We start from the raw sequence: 23,842 nt of genomic DNA, 5'->3' as shown, positions 1-23,842 counted from the left end.
GATTTATTACTATAGTATCATCACAGGCAATATAATTACACCTCCCACTATAGGTCTTTTCATTTCGTACTTTATACATGGCATCACTCTTGTAAGGAGAGATAATAACCACTTTCCAACCACCCAAGAAAGGTTGAGGTCACAGTCTGGTAACAAAGAAGGAACTGCTTACCCCTTTCCAAGGATCAGAACTCACCAAAAACTCCAAAGGAAGAAATCACCAAGTAGAGATACTTCCATTGCAGCTGCCAGCCCTTCAGAGAGGTTCCGGTCACACAGGTGAATGCTTCCACCTGTGCTCCCAGGGATGGCTTCACCAGGTGCTCAGCCACGGGTTCAGGCTCTGAGCTAATGTTTCCCATCCAATTCCCAACGACTGACAGGATATTTTCTAGATAAAAATAGCTTTCTACACATCTCTTGTCTCTGAGGTATGGAGATTCGACTGCTCAAAAAGATTTTACTGGAAAATTACAGAATATGGTTTGGAATTTTTGTGCTTTTTTCCTATTTTTCTTTTGTGCTTCACATTCTTTTAATACTGCACATATTACTTTCCACAGTGAAGGGAAACACTATATATTAGACTCCAAATGAAATTCTTTTTCATTTAGATACAGGAGATGATAGCCTAGACGTGAAGTGCTTGAGGTCATTGTGGAAGTTTCACCCAATTAAAAATGCCTCTGTGTTCTGCCTTGAAAAGGAAAAACATCCTGGAGATTCCAGTAGCATATTGCCATTTTTAAAGAATGGTGTCTCTGCCATGGGTAAATTCCAATAGGAGTTACAGATAACTGCTTTACAAAAAGAGTTTTCTTGTCTTAAAATAAGAGAGTGTACAGTTGCTTTCCTGTACACATTTAATGACTGGTTCTTGTTTTCAACAGGTTCAGATGTCTTGAAGTGTTTTGCCCTGTGGTTGATATATTTGATTCCTAACTACTCAATTTCAAACTTGCCTTAAAATCTGAACTGTATGTTTGTGAAAAACAAAATCATTTCTATGAATTTAATGCATGTTTTTAAACACTGCCTCGGGTACAGCTTGACTTTTACAGTTAAAATAGAAAAAGACTTTTAAAAATAAAAGGTATCTTAAAAAAAAAAACCTCCCCACCATGTCTCTAACCATTTAATAGCAGGGAAATGCTTTGCTATTGAAGAAGACCAACTCTAAATATTTTAATGAACTCAGTGCATGTCCTTTGATTTCAGTTTTGTATTTTAAAAGAAGATTCAATAAATAAGAGGTGATGCTTTGGGGTATGGCCTTTTGATTCCATAACTGTAAAACCACAGCAATGTAAGTGGCTGGACAAAACAAAGAAATGACCTCTGATTGGGCTTTGGAGGATGCAAAGTCTGATTTGCCTCATTAATGGGGACAGTAAAACTGAAGCTTAATATGAAATATCATGAGTAATAAGCATTAAATTTGTGCACTGCAGTACAAATCTGTTCCCCAAATATTCTCATTTCAGGGGAGGATTTGCCTGGCACAATGCCTGAGCTGTTGGCCACTGCCTACTTGGCTGCCTTGCCCTGCACCTAGCCTCTATGGCAGCTGGTGCTGATTCCAGGCGATGCACTCAATTCCTGCTCCCACTGTTGGTTTTTTTGTTTGTTTGTTTGTTTTTTCTTAGAAAAATATGTTTCTAAATTTAGTTTAGGGACATCAAGCCAGTTGTTGAATTACAAATATGATCTTGCTATCAAACAGAAGCAGTCTGTGCATATATTTCCAAATATATTTCCTGTGTGAAGAATTACCTTGTTCTGAGGAATACAACTGAATATATTTTGCAGTTGATGCTTTGAATTTAAAAGTAATCTGTGATTGTTTAAAATCTTCTAAATCTACTTACTTTACTAACCAAAACCAAAACACATCACTGTTCTCTTGAAAAATAAGGATTTGCACATGCACATTGTGAGTTTGCGCTGATTTCATAGAATCATTAAGGTTGGAAAACATCTCTAAGATCATCAAGTCCAACTGTCCACCTACCACCAATATTGTCCATTAAACCATGTCCCAAAATACCACATCTTCTCTTTCCTTAAACACTTCTAGGGATGGTGATACCACAACTTCCCTGGGCAGCCTGTTCCAGTGCCTCACCACTCTTGGAGAAGATGTTGTGTTGAGGGACATGGTTTAGTGGGAACTATTGGGAATAGGTGAATGGTTGGACTGGATGATCTTTTAGGTCTTTTCCAACCTTGGTGATTCTATGATTCTATGATTCTAAGAGTTTTTCCCTAATATCCAACTGGTGCAACTTGAGGCCATTACATCTCTCCCTATCACAGTTAACTGGGAGATGAGTCTGACCCCCGGCTTACTACAACTTCCTCTCATAGAGTTGTAGAGAGCAATAACGTCTCCCTTCAGCCTCCTCTTCTCCACACTGAACAACACCGGTTCTTTCAGCCATCCCTCATAAGACTCGTGCTCCAGACCTTCACAGCTTCATTACTCTTCTCTGGATGTGCTCCAGGTCCTCAATGTCCTTCTTGCAGTAAGGGGCTCAAAACTGAACACAGTGCTCGACATGTGGCCTCATCAGCGCAGAGTATAGAGGGATGTCATCTCCCTGCTTCTGCTGACAACACTATTTCTAATATAATTCCTTATGGTTACAAAGGTGTTCAGCAGAACAGCCTGCTCTGAAGGTGCAACACATCTCTTATGCAGAGAGGTGCCAGAAATAATCGTGCTTGTTAAGGCTCCGTGGGGATCAAAAATACCAAGGAATTATAAATTGGCTCACAGTTTCAGCTAAGAATAGTTGGTCAGATATTTGCTGCCAAAACATTTCATTAAACTGGCTCAAATTCTGTATGACAGCAGGGATTTACTCCCAGAAACAACATCCCCGCTCCATGCTGTAAGTGAAGCCCTGAGCTAAACACGGGAAAGACAAAATTAGACTTTTATATACTTGTCTGGAAACATCTGACAGACTAGAAAGAGCTTCATGTTTAATATCTTCTTATACGTGAAAGGAAGGGATCATTAAATATCTCTTATTCCTGGCTTTCAACATAAAAATGGGAAGAACAAAAGACCAAAATCTATGCCTTTGGGCCTGAGTCTCCTGAGAACAGTTATATCCATATTTCCATCAGCCTTTCCTCTTCTGTCTTCTTGACAGAAGACAAATATTAAAGACAGGGTAAGACAACTGTTTTGGTCCCCGTTCATTTGCATTCCATATAGAGTAGGGAAGGGGATAAGATTATTTTAAAATTAATGTCCAAAAAACATTCCTGAGCCTTCAGCTTTATCAACCTCCAGAACAGAAAACTGACACAGCATCAATTTTACCTCATGTTCAAGATTGCAGTTCTGAATGTTCAAAATGTTAGCAGACTGAAATTCAGCACAAAGAGCCTGGAAAAATAAAGCTTTTTCTAGTTTAATGATCTCTGTGTTGAGGTGAAAAATTACCTGTTCACCTTAAGGCCCCAGTGTAAATCCAAAGCATGAAATTATTCTCAATTGCATGCCTTGCACATTATTCCTTTCGAGTACATGCTGCAAATTTAACACGGGCTGGGCTGACTGCGGCAGGAGGGGGTTGCCCTGTGATACTCAGCAGTTCTTTCCAGCTGCATCTGCGAATAGCACAACTTCATCCAGCACTGCTGAAATCAGGAATTTTGCCACTGACTTGAAAGGCAGCGGGATTTAAAATTACAATGCATGCTGCTTATTTTCTTCCCCTTGACAATATGGTTGATGCATTGTGGGTAGGAAGCTGAGTTTCCCACTACTGGTACATAATTTGGTCCCTTGACAATAATCCACATGCAGCTAAATGGTGCCTGCATAACATTTTGTGCCTCAGTGGTTAAAGCATATCATTTGCAATCACAAAAGCAAACCATAGCCCAACTCAGAAGTAAAATTATCATTAGGTGGGGAAATGATGGAAGTGTATAAAGCCTGAAATGCAAACTGGTGTGTGGTTATCCAAGGATAGTACAGTCTTCTCACTGATAATTTTGAACACAGATAAAATAGGGTAGGTATTGAGATACAGAAATTACTCATGGCCCTATTAAATACCAAATCACAAGCAGGAGACTGAACACAAAATAACTATCAACTATCATTAATACAGCTATTATAAATACGATAATGAAACTATCATTAATACAGTAGGAGGCATTGAACTCTGCAAAGTAAAGTGACTTTGCCTTGTGTAATTTCTAGGATTCCGGTTTCTATCTGGTCGCTTTATATTAAGGGAATTGTCTCTTTCCATTTGTTCTTTTCTGAGGCTCCATAAGCCTCCAATTCTGAAGCAAAAATGACTTTGAGGTGAAATTGTTTAGGTTTTATGGAAATACACCGCAGTGTCCCTCTGCACTGTTGCCACTTCTTGTCAGCATGAATGAAGCATCTTTCCCTTCCCATCCTCTAGAGAAAATTAGGCTCCATGAAACCCAAGAGGTAGGGCACCCCCTCCACCTCTTACAAGGATTAGAGCTGGTGTGCTCTTCCTGCATACTGAACAACTGTGGCAAGGACTCAGCCTCCCTGAAATAAGACCACCTCGTTGTGCTTGCTGTATTTGTAGCTTTCTGTCACAGAAGCTCTGCATCAAAGGGCATGATCCAGCTCTCCATTGGGAGACAGGGAGACATTTCTGCATAACTCCTTTTTATGTAACTAATATTGTCCAATCTGCCCTGGATATGAAAACAGGCAGTATAAATAACAGAATTAATACAGCATTTAAGAGCTGTACTCTTTGTCTCTTCCTTCCTCCTTCAAGTTATAGTAGCCATTCATCAGGAAGGAGTATACACACTGACACAAATATCCTCCTTCCTTCTTTCCTACTGTTTGAATTGTAATACAGGAAATACCTTCTCATTGTCAAGATTGAGAGGCTATGAATTTGTGGCAAAGATGAAACAAATTCTGTCCTCAAATATGAAGGTTTAAAGATCTTTTCCCCCTCAGTGCCGAACGCCACATACAGTAGTCCTGAAATGGAGGTCCATGCCCTCCCTGCAATTCAAGTTTTCAATTAGTTTCTTCCAAAATAGTTTTAGATTTACCTGTAATTTGTCCACCAATAACTTCCTTCCTTTTACACCTGGTCTAAAATAGCTACGCATTTAGGTTTTTGGGTTTTGTTAATAAACTATACTTGAAGAGTCTTTCTTTAGGTCAACCCCCTTGTTACAGGTACAGAAATAACAACAGATATTGTATGGAAGTATATCATTAACACGTCCTAACAAGTCTCTATTTCTTTAAAAATGAACATTAAGGAATTAGATGTAAATGGGATGAAAAACAGTATTGGTGGTCTCCATGTATGCGTGCATTTATTAATATTCAGACGTACTGCATTTACACAGAACCAGTATCCACTCTGCAACTGGCACTTGTATCAAGCTACTCTATTCAGGTTGCTGCTATGACAACTATCCAGAGGCAAATGTCAGGTCAGCTTCCAGCATATGTGTCTGGGCCATAATTGCTTCGTCAGACACCTAACAGCAACCTACTCCTACTTCTCGAACAGTAAAAACAATATTGTAAAAAATATGAAATGTTGCAATATTCTTAACACTCTATTCATATGCATTGAAAAGTTTAGATTTCCCTTCTCTTTGTCCCCTAGCCTGGCATAGGGCATGAGAATACATCTACAGTGCCTGTTTGCAAATTTATATTCATTTACATCTCACTGTAAACCTGGAGTCATCTTATCCTTGGGGGCTGGATATTATCCTCCACTCCATCATGATGATTATTGATATTTCATTTTCCTGACTACAAATGACAGCATTGGGAAAAAAAAATATATAGCTGCCCTCTTGATGAGAAGAAAAAAGAATGCATTCAGTATTTATCATGTTATCAGCTACATCATAAAGAACTACTTCACAGCATCACCCAAGTGACTTATCAACTTGAAAAATTCAAATAATCGAAGACTCTTTTACTGAGTTTAGCTTTTATAATTAAACTGAGGACTTCTATAGACCCCAGACTATCTTCCACATATTTATCTTAATCTTATTCTAATTTTATGTTATATTTTTTAACATACCAACTAAGAAAAAACTTTTACTATTATGTTGAGGATATGCAAACTTTTCTGGCATACCAAATAGGGAATGAAATAATGAAAGCAGAGATAAAGTTAAAGAAAGTAATGTTGTAACTGCAGAGTTGTCTCACAGCTATCTCCAAATATGATCTGATGTGAAGAATTAAAGAAAGCCTGTATATAATTGGTTTGTTCAGTGGAAGGGTAATTGTCTTCCATGTGCACATGAAGATGTACACATATCCCAGTAGTCTCATTTTTTACCTCTCATTTGCCTTGTAGGCAGTGATAACAAATAGCTAAATTAAATCAAACAAAACCAATTATGTATTTTACAAGAAAAGTTTTATCCAGATTTCTATGTGCAGTGAAGGTATGAGGCCATCACCTTGGTCAGGCTGTAAAATTGTCTGACTGTTGTTGATTTCAGCTACTCTCTGGAATGAAATTTCACTGTAGTCCTTGAATTCAGATTTTTAAAAATGACAATGCAGAATTCTTCTTCTTAACATGTATGTTCTATGAAATACTGCCTGTCAAGCACTCTTTAGAGAGTCTACTAATTAAAAACCTCAAATTTTGGCTGAGAAATGCTTTTTTTAGGATGGGAGATATGTAAGGTAACTTTCACTTTCCTCTGAGCTTAACCTCTCTTTTATCTCAACTTGCCATTTGCTGTGTAACTAAGAATCCTACACTGAAATCCTATTACGCAAGGCATAAGGCTGAAAGAAGTGTATGTAGATCACTTTTTTAGCTACTCAAAAACTTCTGCATGCTAAAGTAGCATTTCCATAACACTAGTCACTGAAATGGAAGTCAAACTGCTAGAATAACATGAATTGAATTGAGATAGAATCCCATCCACTGGCTTCGCAGTCATATGTGACTTCCATTCTACCTACAAACATAATAATGAATTCTTAAGGGTCCAGATTCCTATGCAATACCAATCACCATGATGCTGCTGAAGCTATCTCAATTTTTTTTTTAAATGATCTGGCTATCTATGTGTAGGTAATAATATTCTGTAATTCAGTTCTTCTACTTTCTGCTATTTATCCTCCCTCCTAGATGCTCATATTTTGTTTTGATGTTCAAAACTTTACTTCAATTATAAGGATAATGTTTGTTCATAAGTTTTGCAACATGACAGCATGCAAAATATTATTTCTAAGGAAGAAAACAATGAAACATAAGGCAGCTGTTGTAAAAAAATGTGTCCAAATATCACATGTGTCCAAATACATGTGAAGGCTTTTTTTTTGTTGCTGTTGTTTTAAATTTGCTTTTCCAATAGAAGATTTCAACTAGAATAAATAAAAGAGCAGGTGCTCCAACATAGAATCATAGAATTGCTAAGGTTGGAAAAGACCTTAAAGATCATGAAATCCAAATGCAACTTAACTATGCTACTCCCTCCGCTAAATCATGTCCCTGAGCACCACTTCCAAATGGTTTTTAAACTTATCCAGGAATGGTGACTCAACATGCACATATTAACTTTCATAAACTACTATTTTCCTTTAGATCTTCCCTTGGAAAATTTTCCTTGGTCTTTCTGATTTCAGAAAGGATGGTAACAACATTAATCCACCCCCACTTTCCACACATAACTCAGTCCAGCTCTGCTCGAGACTGTCTTAAGGTGAGGGTTCACGAAAACTACACCACAAAAATAACTTTTCTGAAGAAGCTGAGACTGACAGCAGTTAGGCTCCTAACGCAATATTTCAGTTTCTCTGACTGACAAGAAGCAGAGCCACACAGCTTAAGGTTCCTGTAACAGCCACTCACAGAAGAGGCACCCAGCCTCCATTTGCTGCCCAGGACGGCAACGGCCAGATGGCTTTAACAGAACTTCTATTTATTTAATCACTCTCCTTTTGTCCAACCAAGACTATTTGGTTCTGCAAAGTAAGAGACACAATAAAAGAAGTCATCCTGTTCACAGTATGTAATGAATGCATGTAAAAGGGGTGTACCTCAGCTCTATTTAATGCTTTGCAAGACTCCCTTGTTGATGTTAGTCCTTAAGGTTCACTTCAGAGTAACTGGTTCATAGTAAATATTGCTAGAGTTGTAATGAGGATCTTGAAAGATTAGTCCAGGGGCATCACTCAGAACCAAAACAAACCATTAGGATTCAGATAATATTTCTTCTGTCATTGACTTGAAGCATGTAATAAGAGGATTACCTAATTATTGTTTCCACATTTTGGTCATCTCTGAAGAAAATGCCCACAAAATGTAAGACTGGAATCACCCTGTTTTAGAATCTGGACTCTACGAAGGTGACCTGCAGAGCAACGCAAAAGCTCCTCATTACTTTTGCACCCAATTTCTCATCTGGGTGATAGAAAGATCAACAAACCCAGGCCAGTGAGTGTGGACATTCCACTCTCGGGCAGTATTATCAGCAAACCTATATACTTTGAATAGGTAAATCTACCAAACTTGTGCAGTGGAATAAATTATTTTAAATACTAGTCAGAAATAAAAAGTGGAAGAACAGAACTTTTCGATCAGGTAACATTTCCAGTATGGGACTTCTCAGCACTTAGATCATAAGCCAACAAACAGAGCTTGAGCTCAAAATAATGGAAGCGCACTGAAGCTAAAGAGAGTACTTGAGAAACACCTAACACAACAGACAGACAAAGGTACTATCTTCCAAGTTCCTGTGATCTAGTAAACGTGTTTATATTCCTTACAGAGAAGTCTCAGAAAGTGACAGTGTCTTCAGTGTTACTCTTCGAAAGGTACTAGTTTCCTTACAAACAAGATCACTTTGTTTCCAATTAGGAAATAAGTGGTCATTAAAAAAATAAACGACGAATTTTGAACACAAGTAATTATTGCTAGCGAGACCAGCTTGCATAAACCTATTTTTAAATTTGGATTTTTGCAGGCAGAAATTTTCTGCACTTAAAGTTTCCATTGCTTTGGTTTTTAAGCTGGTTATTTTTCCTGAGTGAAAACTGGCGTATTTTTTTTATCAAATCACTAGTACTATATGCAAAGCCATATTTTAATTTGGAAAGTTGTGTTATTTTACTAAAGCACAGACTTACAGTAGGGATTTATATTCAACATACTCAGAGCTTCCTGCTAAGAGACTGTTGTGTAAGAGAAGCAGTGGTAAAACAGAGGAGAGGAAAGAGCAAATAAAGAGAGCTCAGGAAGCTGCTGAAATTGCATCTCAATTTCAGGACTGAATATCAGATTCGTGTTCATTACACGATGTTTCCAGTCACCCCTGCAGTGGCAAGGTGTCCTTGAGCTATTCGAACGAGGCAAAGAATGTGACAGGGGACTAACATCAACCCTATGTACCAGTGGAGGTGGTTTTATTCAGTGGTGACATTATACCGCTTCTAAACACGTACCACTCACTGCACAGACCCTGCAAGACAGAGGTAATAAACCTGAGGCAAGCAATTCTTAGCAGCGTAAATACAGAGACATTTTCTGTATAGCTGGAGAGAGAATGAGCAAGTGCGAGAATATGAGAATGAGTACAGAAGGAAGAGTGACTGGGACCTTCCAGTATTCATTCTGGTTTGCTAACAGATTTGATTGGTCAAATTACTGTTTCCTTATAAAGACTGCCATGCATATGCATCATTTTCTATCTATATATTACATATTTCTATACATCTTTTCAGTATCTGTAGGGGGATTATAAGAAGAAAGAGAAAAGACTTTTTAGCAGGGTTTGTTGTGAATAGGACAAAGGGAAATGGTTTCAAACTAGAAGAGGGGAGATTTAGATTGAATATAAAGAAGACATTTTTTACAATAAGGGTGGTGAGGAACAGCTTGCCCAGAGAGATGGTGAATGCCCCATCCCTGGAGACACTCAAGGTCAGGCTGGACAGGGTTCTGAGCAATCTGATGTAGCTGTATGTGTCCCTGTTCATTGCACGGGAGTTGGAGAAGGTGGCCTTTAAAGGTCCCTTCCAACTCTAAGGATTCTGTGACTGTACCTACAAAAGTACATTTGCCATATTCTGAAAAAAAAACTTCATAAAACTATCCATAAAATGCATATGCATGTTTATATCTTCTGAGAAGATGGTGATGGTATTCAAATTACATCTAGCTCTGAGGCAGACTGACCCCTTTGGGGAAAAAAAGGCAGATTTCACCATGCTGCATGCACAGTGCACATAAAGCATCTTTAATGCAATGCTTCCACTCGCATCTGAGTGGAAGTGCTGGAGGAGTGCTCTTACCAAGTCCTCTTAATGATCTATTTTCCAGAATCATCTAACATTTGTTCCCTGATAGAAAGTCTCCTGATAAAATTTATCAAATGGTAGTTTCCATTATCTACAGTTTATTTCCCTTTTCCTCCTCCCAAATTTCCACTGAAGCCTGAGTCCACTTCATTTGTTTAATGCCTAACTTTGGGAATATACATTCAAAAAGGAAAAGCAGAGCCATGTTAACAGGAAGATAAATTTCTTTTTGTTTGCCTTATTTTGGTTTTGGTTTGGTTTTTTTTTAATTGACTTTGTTTTAATTTTAAAATTTGTTTTTGTTTTCAAAACTACAGAACAGTAAAAAAAAGATGGAAGATGAACTCAACTTTCTCAGCCTTATTCTGTTTAAGAAAAAAAACATTGAAAATATTTCATTTTGGATATATGTAAGAAAGGCAAATAAAGTACAAAAGTAAATAAAAAGTAAAAATAAGAAAAAATAAGAAGAGAAGGATAAAGTCCTTTTATCTATGAATCATTTTCTCCAGATACAGACTCACTTCCCATCTCAGCATGAGAGTACAGTTCTTTATGTTAAATATTCCACTAAGAAATATTCCAGAACACTTTCCTCTCAATCTACTTTATTAACGTTACGTATTTGGAATAAATAACTACAGTTCAATGGAACTGGGGCTAGAACCAAGGTTTTCTACTTCTCTAATTAGTGTCCTAACTCTTCACCCTCCTAGGGTAAATTTCTTACTGTAGGTTTCATGAAGCTACCAATAGACATTCCCATAGGTTGTTTTTTTTTCCAGAAAAAAAAAATATTCAGTACATTTATCCTAAATTCATGAATAGTTTTGATAGCAACATCCCACATCAAGTGAGCTAATTTACTGCTTATTAAATCAAGTATCTGGTGATAGCCCTAACCACAATACTTAGCTACTTTAACATCACTTTTGGAAGCAAGATGATCAGTTCAGAGCTGTTCTGCCTACAAATATTGAATTCTATAACTGAAAGAAAAGAACCAGCTCACCCCTTAATAAAAATTGTTACCAAATCCTTCAGTAACACCACAAATTAAAGAAAGAAAAATCCTATTAATAGCTTTCTGACTTCTGGCTACAGCTTTTAAAATGTGCTTATTTCAGCAGCTCTCTGGCTCCTTGGGGAGTACTGTGGGATTTAAATCACTTGAAAACTCTGCCTCACTCTGGATGGACTGAGGAATTGAACCACTCTATTTATGATTATTGAGGTCAGGTTAGTCTCTAGACAGTGCAATGAAAATAGATGATATTTGCACAGGTCTTTTCTCAGCCTCCTTGGGGCAAGCATGTTGATTCTGTAGCTTTTTTGTTGTTGTTGTTCCTGACAAATGAGGGAAAACAGACAGTATATAAAATCTGCACAATCTGAATGAGCAGTAAGCCGCACTTGACATTACACTACTTTGACATTCTATGGGATTTGTAAACCTTAATATAAATATATGGCATTATTGAAAATACTAAAAAAAAATTAAGAACAAAAGGACATATCACTATCAACTCTCACATCTTAAGTTATCAATAATCTAAGCATACTACTAAGAATCCTTTATTCAGCCAGGGCAGGACCTGGGGGAAATAAATGGACTGAAATGGACAGTGTAAAGGAAATTCTTCTTTCAAGCACTGCATTCTGCAAAAAAAAGTTCACCTACCATAACAGAAGCATATTTCAGAAAGAGCAGAGATATTACTTGGACTGGGCTTTCTGATAGTTATGAAGAGAAATAAAGACTAGAACGGTTTTTGCAATAAAAATGCTAGACATCCACTGTATCCTTGGAACAACTAAATAATCAAAACCTAAAGTGAGTTATGAGTTTGAATTTTAAGTGTTGAAGGAAAACAAGCAATTCTCAGCAATTTAAAAATAATGAAATCCTATCACACACTATAAAAGCTGAAAATATGCATATGAAAAAAATAAACATTGATATGAGATTAGAACACTCACCAAATCATTTGATAGCTTTCTTTTTATGTATATTCCAGTAACTTTTCTGTTGTAAGTAAATAGGTATTTTCAGAAACTTACAGAATTGCACATTGCACTTAAAAATACATACAAAAATTGGAAAGGGAGTATGCTCACAGTAAGCAGTCTGACTCACGTATGCAAGCACTGTTTCTGATATTTATGTAACACACACACTACATGTTCTGTTACTTATAACTCTAGCAGGCAGACTGTACGCTATGTCCTCAAAATCTACAGCTATTAAAAAGCAAATATGCAGCCTTATCCAGCTGAACGTTATAATTGTGCTAGGCACCCTCATGCTTCTCATGTACATATAAACAAAGGCATTAGAGAGGTGCAGCTTCTGCATCACGCTTCATCACGACTGTCAGTTGAAATGAGCTGAGTGCATCGATCAATATGGATGTGGAAGACCCCGAAGAACACAGTACCTGCTGTCTATCCAACCGCATCCTTTTTGCAGCATTTCTGCTTTCACTCTCACAGGCGGAAGCCAGGATACTCTCTGCAACTGCTGAAGTAAGGTGTGAGGGAATAGGTCGTGACTATGAGAGAAAAAAAGAAACACAGAAATTATTTCTAGCCTGATCCACGACATCCTCATTAAAGCTCAGAGTGCTGTCACCTAGGCAGGAAGATCGTTCATTGAAATGTAGTTTATACCAACAAAACAGGGAAATGGAACTCGCAAAGATGAAAAATGAAACTAGTTAGATGCTAAAGCTGCAGCTGATTGGCATACCCATGAGAAGCCCTTTCCCCCCACAGCTCTATTGTCCGGTGCGCTCAGTCTGCCTCATTACGCTGTACTTTGCACAGACAGTGGCATATTCTCTGTGTTCCAGCAGCACTCCGGCCGTCTGATTATTGGTAAGAAAGCCAAACGGCTTTTATCCTGTACAGCATGTGACGGAGACGAGTAGTGGCTTTTTATAGTCATAAAACCCAAAACAAAACAAAAAACCCGGAGTGACTGGGGCTAAGGCATCACTCAGAACAGATTGTCAGAACATTTTGGAGCAGTCTCAATCTGTAGTATGTGAATATTTGCATTCCTTACTGCAACATGACTGATGTGATTAAAATGACTTCTAAAAAAATCTGTTTTCCTCTCGATATTGTCATCCTTCTAACTATGTAGATATTTTGTGGTTTAACTAGATATAGTTCATTATCCAGAAACAAAACCCCTTGTTACTAATTTCATAGAATTTACATACTTTAGGTAAAAGGTGCAATGAATCACAAAAAAAAAAAACCAAAACCCTAAACACAAAAGAATGCTAAAATCTGTTTTAGCTCAGTCATGAATTCCAGTATGATCTTCCCTACCCCTTTATCAATAAGACTGTTTACATGCATTTTTCCTAATTACATCCACAGCAACTAAGAGATGAGGCTAACAATAAAACTAGTTATATCTTTGTTAGTATATAAAGATATAGTTGAACTATAAAGAAATGAAGAAAATTAGGACAACATCCCAGACACTGTTATATACAAGCGCAACTATGAAAGTAATGCCTTCTATTTTATTATATTTGCCCACAGCGTCAGAAGCAGAGGTTGGTGTTATTGCAGTAGAGGCTAAACCTCTCCACCAGCATTCCATTACATGTTGTTGCTGTGTGGCAGGTGGCAGCAAAGAGGCAGTCTGACACAATGGTGTCTGACACGGAAGAGCGTATGAAGCCCAGGTGTGTCACTGAATTCCTCCATGTGGGAAAAATTGTACACATTGACTGTCATCAACACAGAATGTTTATGGAGACCAAATAGTGGATGTGAGCACAGTGAGGGGTGGGTGGTGTGTTTCAGCAGTGGTGACAGTGATGTGAAGGACAAGCCACAGACCATGCAGAGCTGTCACACTGTGAAACAAAGAGTGTCTTGATCAGCTCATTCACACAAATTAGCTAATGGTGGTGGCTGTGGTAAGAAATAGTTTTTTGTTCTTGATTTGTCAAATGCTGTTACTGTGCTCTTTGTATCTGTTGTTGTTTCTATGGAAATAAATAGGAGGCATTACTTTTGGAGTGACCTATGTACATAAACATGAGTGCATTCCAGACATTACAGTTTACTGGACCTTATTCTGAACTACTGTAAATTTTCAAAGCTTCACTGAACTCAAGTGAACTGTGTGAATTTATAGCTACTGGGAAATTAGCCATATGTGGTTTGGGGGATTTTTTTTGTTTCTTAGTTGTTTTGTTTTTTATTGGGCTGGGCTGCATGCGTGGTTTTTCTTGGGTGGTTCTTGTGGTTCGATTGGGTTTTTTCTTTTCTTATTAAAAAAAGCATGAACCTACTGTGAAATGTCACTGAGTTTTAGAAGCAGATTTTGAAGTACACTGTTCAGTTTTTATATAACCTCTGTGATTCTGAGATCATATTGACCCAACAGATTTTATGGTTTTCATACTATTCCAGAAACTGTGAGGAGACCATGACTACATTTTTACCTTTAAAAATTTTAATCAATTTATTGACTTTGAATGTGCTCTGCAGAATGTCATTTTATCATCTCATTCTCTACATTCTCCAATGCACAGAACCTCAGTCAGTTGGGGAGCAGTGGCTGAACTAGCTTTTAAAAATAGAGAAGGATTTGTGGGCCTCCATCTCTAGTGCTCTTGACTTAATTCTCCACATTCATACAAGAGGAAACTCTTTAGCACCTGAAACAGCTGTGCCAGAAAGATAATTAGAGGCAGCAATACTACAATAAAATATAACATTTGGGTTTACTCAATGGAACAAACCTACTGAATTTGGTTGCAGTTTGAACAGCAATGCATTCCCATGCATTGAAAATAAATCATTCTAAGAGATGAGGGACAGTACTGCTAAAACCTGGTGTCATTACAAGGTTAGCATCACAGCAAATACAGCTATCTTCCTCAGAGCTTCAGAAGGAGGAACAAGCCTTCGAATGAGGTTTTCATTGACAAAGCATAAATATTTTTCTTCCTTAGACTAACTGTGCTGATCTCATGGTGATCTAAATATGTTAACGCATCATTTAATCACATTAAATCCCTCTCTGTATTTGGTGGCCAAGTGTCACTGTACATGCCACTTTTGTGCGTATGTTGAAGATGCATGGAAGTCTCAGTGTGCTCCTCCAGTAGTAGGTTCCTGAAAAATGCTATGTAAACATCTGGCTCATTCCTCCAACTATACTTAAAGCTCAGAGCTATAAAGCTACATAAACATCAACAGATATTCAGAAGGTGATGTAAGAACTAAAAAAAGTAACATTCTATCCAAAAAGCCAAATGAATTCATGTTCCCCAGATTATTTATGGGAGAGAATAGGTTTATTAGAATTTCAAAAATAATGAATCACCATTATAATCAAGCAGTCACCTGTTTTTCCTCTAAAAATGATGGTAGCAGGTATATTCACCATTGAAACACTGCTCAAAAGTTAATACCTGGGAAAATGAGGAAGTCTCCAGGGTAATTGAGTATCTTCCTCTTGAAACATCTATTAACCCACAATTTCTCACACATCACCACAGCCAGTTGTTGATATGCTCATGCCAAGAACTATCTAGAATAAACCTTCAGGAGAACATGAATGCACGGTTGAGTCACTCGAGCAGTAAAATACTGTAACAAAGCACAGCAGAAAAACGGTCTGATTAAGGTTTGGGCTCCATCAACTCAGTCAGAGTCCTGGTCTGGCATTGATCGAGAAGGTGACTGTCACTAATAGAAGAACTGTTACAAAGATTTGCTGTTCCATGAAATGCCATACCTGTGAAATGTCAAAAAGATCAATTTCAAAAAGCCTTGCCTAAGAGGAAAAAAACACTTTGAAATAATCTTTCTTCTTACACACATTTTTTCTAATTTCTAAATAAACTGAAGTCATTGCAGCATCTCCTAAGCTCAGAGGCCCCTTCTGCCTTTGTTTAACTTCCTCTTCAATACTTCTGATTATTTTTTATCCCTGTCATGATTACCGCTATAAAATCCTTTCAGTAAGATGCATCCCAAGAAACATCTCAATCTCTGTGGGTCTGCCCATTTCCAACATCCCTGTCTGAGAGTGAGACACAAAGACATAGGGAAACGTGACAAAAGCAATGTAATTCCATTCTGCAAAAGAAAGCTGACAGCTCTCAGACAAGCCAGCCTTTTTTTTAGGCTGTCAGGTTCCCCTCAGCATGGCTCAGTGCTGTTTCACACAATTCTTTTGTTTCTATATGGAATCTAACAAACTGCTATGTTTCAAATGTATGTTCCTGGTATAAATCTACCAATTACAGATATAACAGAGGGACTATTTCAGTCTAAACCACTAGGAGCAGTATGTTCACCTGAAAGAATTTTTGATCTGCTGTTTGTTGCCTGTAGTTGGAGAACTTTTGTCTCTGAACTTACTACCTATATATTTGCTGTTAGGTCCAGTAATTTCTTACAAGCAAAAGGAAGTTGGTCTAGTTACTCTTGCACATATTACACCGGCCTGACTCAGTTCTGAAAAAAATCAGCTACCAATTATGTCAGATAACAGGCACGTGCATACCTGCTAATATGCCAGACTTCACAAATTAACATTTCTGCATAAGTATTTCCCTGTACTTTAGGTCAGTCAACAACAAAAAGGAGAATCCTGTGGTATAAGACAGTTGCAATCTCATTAATATACAGTTACGTTCTTCTGTTTACAGATACTCTAGCATCTAATATAAATGTGTGAATGAGAACACATTTAAACTACTACTCAAAAACAAAAACATTTTCCAAAGCAATTGGGCATCCACAGGTAAAGGTGAATCCCCAGGATACCTCACTAGCAGTAATTGATTTTTTCCATAGGTACCATCAAGCATTTTGAGGTCCTAGCACCATGAGTCTCCCTACTGCTCTCCTGCATGTCAGCTGTTTGTGTATGCATTATGTTCATTGCCAGAATCAAATATTATGCCACAAACCTTTCATAATAACATATTATAATCTAACACATTCTATTAGAATCTCTAATATATATAATAGAAATAAGCAATCTCTAATTAGCAGTTTTTCATAGAAAACATCCAAAATATGCAGGGCGTGCATTATCTTCAAAAGGGTTTTTTTAGTCAGTATAATGTAGTTAACTGTATGGCACAGAGCTATCCTGCACTGCACAGTTAAAAGGATTCTGAATCCTTTCCTTACAGTATTTTTAAATTCATATAGTAAAGTACAGTACTGCAGCCTTTTGAATGTACTTTTATATTTATTTTGGGCAAAACAGTGAAATGTGAACAACTGAACTGGCATTTTAACGATTGCAGCAACTGTTTCAGACTGGGTTTTGATGTATTTTACTCAGTCTTTCAGATTGCAGTGAAGCTGTGATAAATACTCAATTTTAACACCTACTAAGAAATTCCAAAAAACAACTAGAAATATTTTTCCTAAAACATCCAGTGATGTCCGCACCGCTTTTTAAAGTTTTCAGCTTTAGAGTACCTTAATTGAAATATTGACTATTGCACAATTCATTATGACAGCACTTAACTATATCCATTTACCCAAACACATCCATATTCCTGCCTGTATGTTAAACAATTGACATTTTTCAACCAATTAATTCTTTCCTGCCTCTGTACCTCCATACGGCCTCATCTTGGCCCAATTATTGAAGAGAGCACTTTAAGTGGGTAGCAGAAAATTTCACTATCTTTTGTGATCAACAGGAATAAGATCTATCTGATTTTATCCACAAAAAGATTTGGTATTTTATCTAACCTAGTTATCTAGACTCATTTTTCATACCTTTGAAAAGACACACATCTCCAGAAGATGACTTTCAAGATAGCTGGGGATAATTGCTCAAGAGTGTGTCACCTATGGATTTCATTTATTATTGCTGAGGGAGCCCAAGTCACCTAATTTCTCTAGCACCTTAACTCAGCTAACATAAGAGTGATTATGACTGCCCTAAATATATCTGGTATTTCAGAGTGACAGGAAGCCATAGAAATCACTGGGCAGAGCTTATTCTTTCTGAGATGGATTTGGATTGAATAGATTAGATTAAGCACTTCAACAGAAAACAGTTTGCTAGTAAAACTCCAGAGGACCAGGAACAAGTGAGTCTGATTTAACATTATTTCCTAGTTCAAACACTTTGAGTCAGGTCACATATTCATGCTACTCACACAAGCCAATTCATCAAGTAGCACTATAGCAGAGGTCATAATATGTCAGTCATAGTACAAGAAAAACTAATCAAGCTGAACATTATTTTCTCCCTTTTTTTTTTTTCCCCATAAAATAGTGGGCTTTATTCTACACTGGAACTTATAATTTTTCAGTAAGAGAATGAAACTAATGTCAAAGTTGCATTTCTGCCTTTTTCTCTCCCACAGAACACAAAAGAAAAGAACAATTAATATAGGGTTGTATTTTTTACTTTCTTGTTTTCATCCTTTTCATGCCTTTTATCATGCCTTTTTCCTATTTCCAAAGCTAACTTCTTCACATAAAGTTACTGGAAATAGGATAACATCTGCTACTCACTTTCAAAAAATTGTTCGTACCTTCATAAGTTACTAAAAAGCAAAACATATCTGAGACAGAATTAGAATGTAGTTTCTAAAAAATTACTTCAGTACACATTGAATTGTTCAGAAAGGGGAGGAATTTCAATAGCTAAAAAATCTGTTTCTAGGATTTTTTAATGATTGAGTTTTTAGAGAATAGTTTTGCCCTTTTTAACCAACTTACCCATCAGAATCGTGTAAACTAACTGCTGTTTCACAAGAGATAAGTGCTTAGAAAGGAAAGGGACAGATCAAGAGTTTGGGGTGCACTATAAAATAACAATTCTGTTCCTATATGTAGATCATTATGCAGCTGTTTTTGTGATATTTTCCTTAATACCTCCTTCCTTAATGAATAAAAATTAGGCACATAACCCTCAACCTGCAGGCTTTCATACTCTGAAAATGCTTGCAACATTTCCAACCAACAGAGGCCTGGAGGTCTGAAAAGTCAAGTGACTGCAAGGACAGCTGGACTACTGAACACTAAACTGGTTAAGTCATGGAAGCTTCCTCTCTGTAAAGATAAAACTTAACAGAGACATTGCAAAGAGGCAGATTTCAGAAAACAGACCACCTTCTGAAAACAGCCCCCATAGAATTTGTTCAATTACAGTACAGAAGAACTTCACCTCAATAGATGCATTTAAAACATCTTGATCCATGTGTGCACAGTTGCAAATTGTAGAAACACCACTTGCAGCCAATCAGCACAAACAAAAGACAAAAGAATCAAAAGACATCAAGCTTGTTTTTTTGTTGTTGTTGCTGATGCTGGCAGTAAGATAGAAGCTGGGAAGAACAACAGGATGTAACTCAGGAGCTGTCTTTAGGGCAAAGGAGGGCATTACTCCTTTTCTTGTGTCTTACACATCCAAACATCTTCAGACATTGAAAGGCATTTATAACTTAGCCATTTGTTTACAATATATTACAGTAGTGACACTGCTCTTTGATAACATTTCTTTGTATTACAGTAGCGTCTACCAAGAAAGGTTTACTCTAGCTTAAATAAAAAGAATCTCTCTGTGACTACAGGTTTATTAAAACCTTGATCTTGTCTTGTAATGCACATCAAAAAAATATGTCTGTGCAAATGATACTGTAAGGTGCTGTTTCAAACAAAATACAGTTAGTGAGATTGATGATAGGAAATCTTGTAGATAGGATGGAGCAGATAGTAGAACAAAGATAAGATTATTAAGATAATTCAATCCCATTTGATCATTTTTAACATTAAATTTTTCTGGACTAAGTAAGTAGATACCATCAGCAGCTGTCTGCTATCTTTTTTTAATTTGTATTTTTTTTCCTACAGATACATAGGCACGGACAACTCTGAAGTATGCATTTTTAAAATTAGTGAAATAGGTCATTGACTATTTCTGGGAGAAAACCCCTCTTGTATAGTGTATATAGGTCAGATAACACTTCTTATATAGAAAGGAATTCTCATTACCATCAGTCCTTCAGAGAGAAGTGATAATTGATTTTTTTTTTATTGTGGGTTAATAAAGAAAAACTTTATTTTAGTCTTCAAGAACTTCTTGAAGTTCATAAAGTGATACACCATAACACAAGTGGAAGCAGAACCCAGAGACCTCATCAGAAAGCCAGTGATTTCAGGATCAAAAAAAAAAAAAACTTTCTTCTCAATCAAAAATTGTGAGCAAGATCACAGAATTTGGTGAGAGAACATTCTCAATAGACCATACACAGGAGAGAACCTGAGGAGAAAATCGATTTTACAGTTCTTGAGAAAAACTTTACAGTGCTTTTCTGAGGGATATGCTTGTGTCAGAATGAAAATGGAAGTGGCATGATAGTTAGCTGAAGAATCAAAAAAAAAAAAAAAAAAAAAAGAAAGCATATTCAATTTCTCCAAAGGCTATTTGTAACAAGATGCTATTCAAGCTGCCTTGGAGGCCACAGACTGCAAGCTGTTGTAAGTACGAGCAGAGTAAATGTAAGTATCTCTTAAAAATTAATGCTGAGAAACTTAACAAACATGAACACTTGTGAGACTGAACCTTTTTCTTGCCTCATAGCTAGAACTGGCCTGGCATGCAGTGAGAAGTGTCGTTTGGATTACAGATGGCAAATAACTGACAGAAGCATGCTGCAGGCATGATTTTTCATCTTTACTAGGCAGACTTACACCAATTAAATTTAGTGTTTACATTTTCACTTCACTTTGCAATATGATGCTGTAGATAGCTGCACCACTCCACATGCACACTCTGAACTGTCACATATCACCTAAGAGATTAATTCTCTTTCTCCTACAACTAGATGCTCAAAACATATAATTCTGGCCTTGAACAAAGTGAAAACCTTGTTTTTAACATGTCTATAGCAAAAGACACCACCTGTGGAGATTATTATCTGACATCCTATTTAATGTAACAATGGTAGCACTATTGCTCCTGAGGAGATCATTATCCTGTTTTGCTGTAGTTGAGTGTAGTACTTGATTCAAATCAACACCGACATGTCCTTTCATGCTTGCTTTGGACAAATGCTGTTATTCAGACAAAGTGATTCCTTTCCACTGTCAAAGTGGTGAATAGGGTCAAAATAATCATACAGTCAAGTGCTTCTGTCCATGGTAATATTTTTTAAAACTGCTTATAATCATGAGGTACTAATATAGTAATTTAGAAATTAGAAAATAATTAAAACCACCAAGTGGATATGTATTCCATTTGGGAATTATTTGAGACATAAGCATAAAACGTCATTTATTATCTCAGGAAGATAATGGGAAGTCCTCCAAAGACACTGAATAGTCTTTGGCTCATATTCCTACCTGCAGATTTCCCTTCCGCCCAATGAAAGCCTCAATTTTTGGAACAAACACCAGTGTCTTGCCTTGTCACTTCCATTCATGGGCAGAAATTTAATATTTTAGAGGGTGATTTGTTTGTTTGGAATGAGATAAAGCCCACCATGAAATGTAATGGAATATTATAGGGAATGTTTCTGAATTACAAAGATTGCATATTTGAATCATTTTCTCTGCTCCTTTTCCTCTCAAGGGAATAAATTTGATCCTACAACCTTTATTCATCTGAAAGTAATATTTGCAAATATATATAAACCTCTAAGGTCAGGCCAACCTAGCTTTTTATGGGTCAGACTGTAAATTCCTTATTCACACCGAAAAGGAGTTGCACAAATCTTTCAGATAACAAAAACGGGACTCAGTTTACATAACTCCTCATCAGTGTGAATAGTGATTAATGAGGTCATAAATCAGAACAGTGAAGAGGCTTGCTAACACTGGCTAATTTTGTTAGTATTTTCATTTGAAAGTACAGCAAAACAAAAATATTTTGCATCATGAAAGGTGAACTTGATGTTGCTGAATTATTTTCAGATGGAGTGAATAGATGCAAGTTGATGCTACAAGCTATATAAAAAAAATTACTTTCTGTTCTCCTTCTTATACATTGGAAATCTGTACAATTTGACATGTACACCGTCAGCCAATCTTTGGCACTTTTATCAGTACAGATGTCCTTAATTCTACCTGTGTCTTTTCATCTGTGTTTCTATTGTTCAGAAATAGCATTATCCCAGTATTTCAATAATAAAGAAATGCAGTCATTTAGAATCACAAACACAGTTTTGTTTCTGTCTCTGCTCTTTGTAATATCCAACAATGGTCTTACCCTATAAAAAACTGTCAGCTAACATCTTAAAATAGCATATGGACATAAGTATTCTGCAGAGACTGCAGGAAAGAGAAAGAGAGAGAGAAACAGTAAAATTCAATGATCCCCAATAATATTTTCAATGCAATCAATGGTTTTGCAGATGATTCAGTAAAATAAAAAATGATATGTTTGATTGCTAAATGGTATGTATTTGTAAAGAGGAGGTGATTTCACTGTCATCTAATGGCCAGAGTGAAAGCTAAGACACTTCAATAATAAGGTGTGTACGTACCTAATTTATTGCACCTTTCCTGGCAGGGTTTGGGAAATACAAAAGATTGGTTTTTACAAACAAAAAAAAGTTGTCAACTGGTGAGAAGAGTTATCCTTTACCCATTCTCAGGGGATTGGGTGATTCTAAAATAGTTATGTCTGAAAACAATGCCAGTTGTATGGTAATATGCTTTTTCATGGTCTTTGGTTCAATCACACTTACTGCACCATTTTGATGCTCAAAACGTAAACTCGATTTATATCAATTGAAAGAACTCAAGGGGGTAACTTCTACTCATAGCTCATAGAATAAACTGTGCAAGGAGAAAAAAAAATTGCCAACGCAATGTTACTGCACTGGGCATTTGCTTGGAGATAGCATTTCTCTAGCACGATCTATTTTTCACAGAGCTCACAGAAGTATAATCAGAGAAAGCATTTTAAAGAAAAACCTGTCTTACTTAAGACTTTGCCAGGCAAAAATTTCTAACTGTAACCTTGAGTAGGAAATGAGCCATGATGATGACCACTCACGTAAGCCATCATTTGGTTTCTCTCCCTATCCCTTATTTTACTTTTCTTTTCCTATGGATCCGTATTAGTTCATCTTGTGAATTCTAGTCTCTCATTTTTAAACCAGTGAAGAAAGGGGATAAATACAGGAAGAATGAAGGAGGGAAAAGGAAACCTCTGACTTGGTATTACCAAAAACAAAAACAAAAAAACAAAAACAAAAAAAGACACTAAGATGAAAACAAAATAGTGTCATGGATTTACATATGGGGTTTTGATGGAAACTAGGGCTGGGTTTTAAATCAAAACTCACCATCTCAAAACCACTTCTTTTCATCCGCCTGCAGGACTTGAGGTAAGTACGTATGCGCTTTCTGGCACGCTCTTGATACTCAGGGAATTGTCGCCTGCATGAGTCAATGATAGCCTGGATCTTTTCTTTGGGCTGCTTAGAGATTGGGACCATTCGGTCCAAGTTTTCATCTACAAACAGCCTGACAAACATCTGTTGGCAA

At 36.9% G+C, this 23,842-nt stretch overlaps 1 protein-coding gene across 7 annotated transcripts in view; it reads right to left on the bottom strand.

Moving 5' to 3' along the window:
- The window catches only part of NOL4 (nucleolar protein 4), a gene marked incomplete at both ends in the record, with an annotated part of 182,687 nt that overhangs the window by 22,102 nt on the left and 136,743 nt on the right, over positions 1-23,842 (bottom strand). For 3 of the 7 annotated variants that reach the window (XM_079533564.1, XM_079533563.1, XM_079533565.1), the window contains 2 exons: positions 12,766-12,879; positions 23,641-23,832. The exons of 1 other annotated variant lie outside the window; for it this stretch is intronic. In XM_079533564.1, the coding sequence (XP_079389690.1) occupies positions 12,766-12,879; positions 23,641-23,832 (306 nt within the window). The remainder of the gene's footprint in view (positions 1-12,765; positions 12,880-23,640; positions 23,833-23,842) is intronic. 3 more of the 7 variants (XM_079533566.1, XM_079533567.1, XM_079533568.1) reach the window with 1 other exon arrangement.

The sequence above is a fragment of the Tetrao urogallus genome (assembly GCF_951394365.1).
Source record: "Tetrao urogallus genome assembly, chromosome: 3".
Lineage (NCBI taxonomy): Eukaryota > Metazoa > Chordata > Aves > Galliformes > Phasianidae > Tetrao > Tetrao urogallus.
This window is presented reverse-complemented; position numbering and strand designations above follow the sequence as displayed.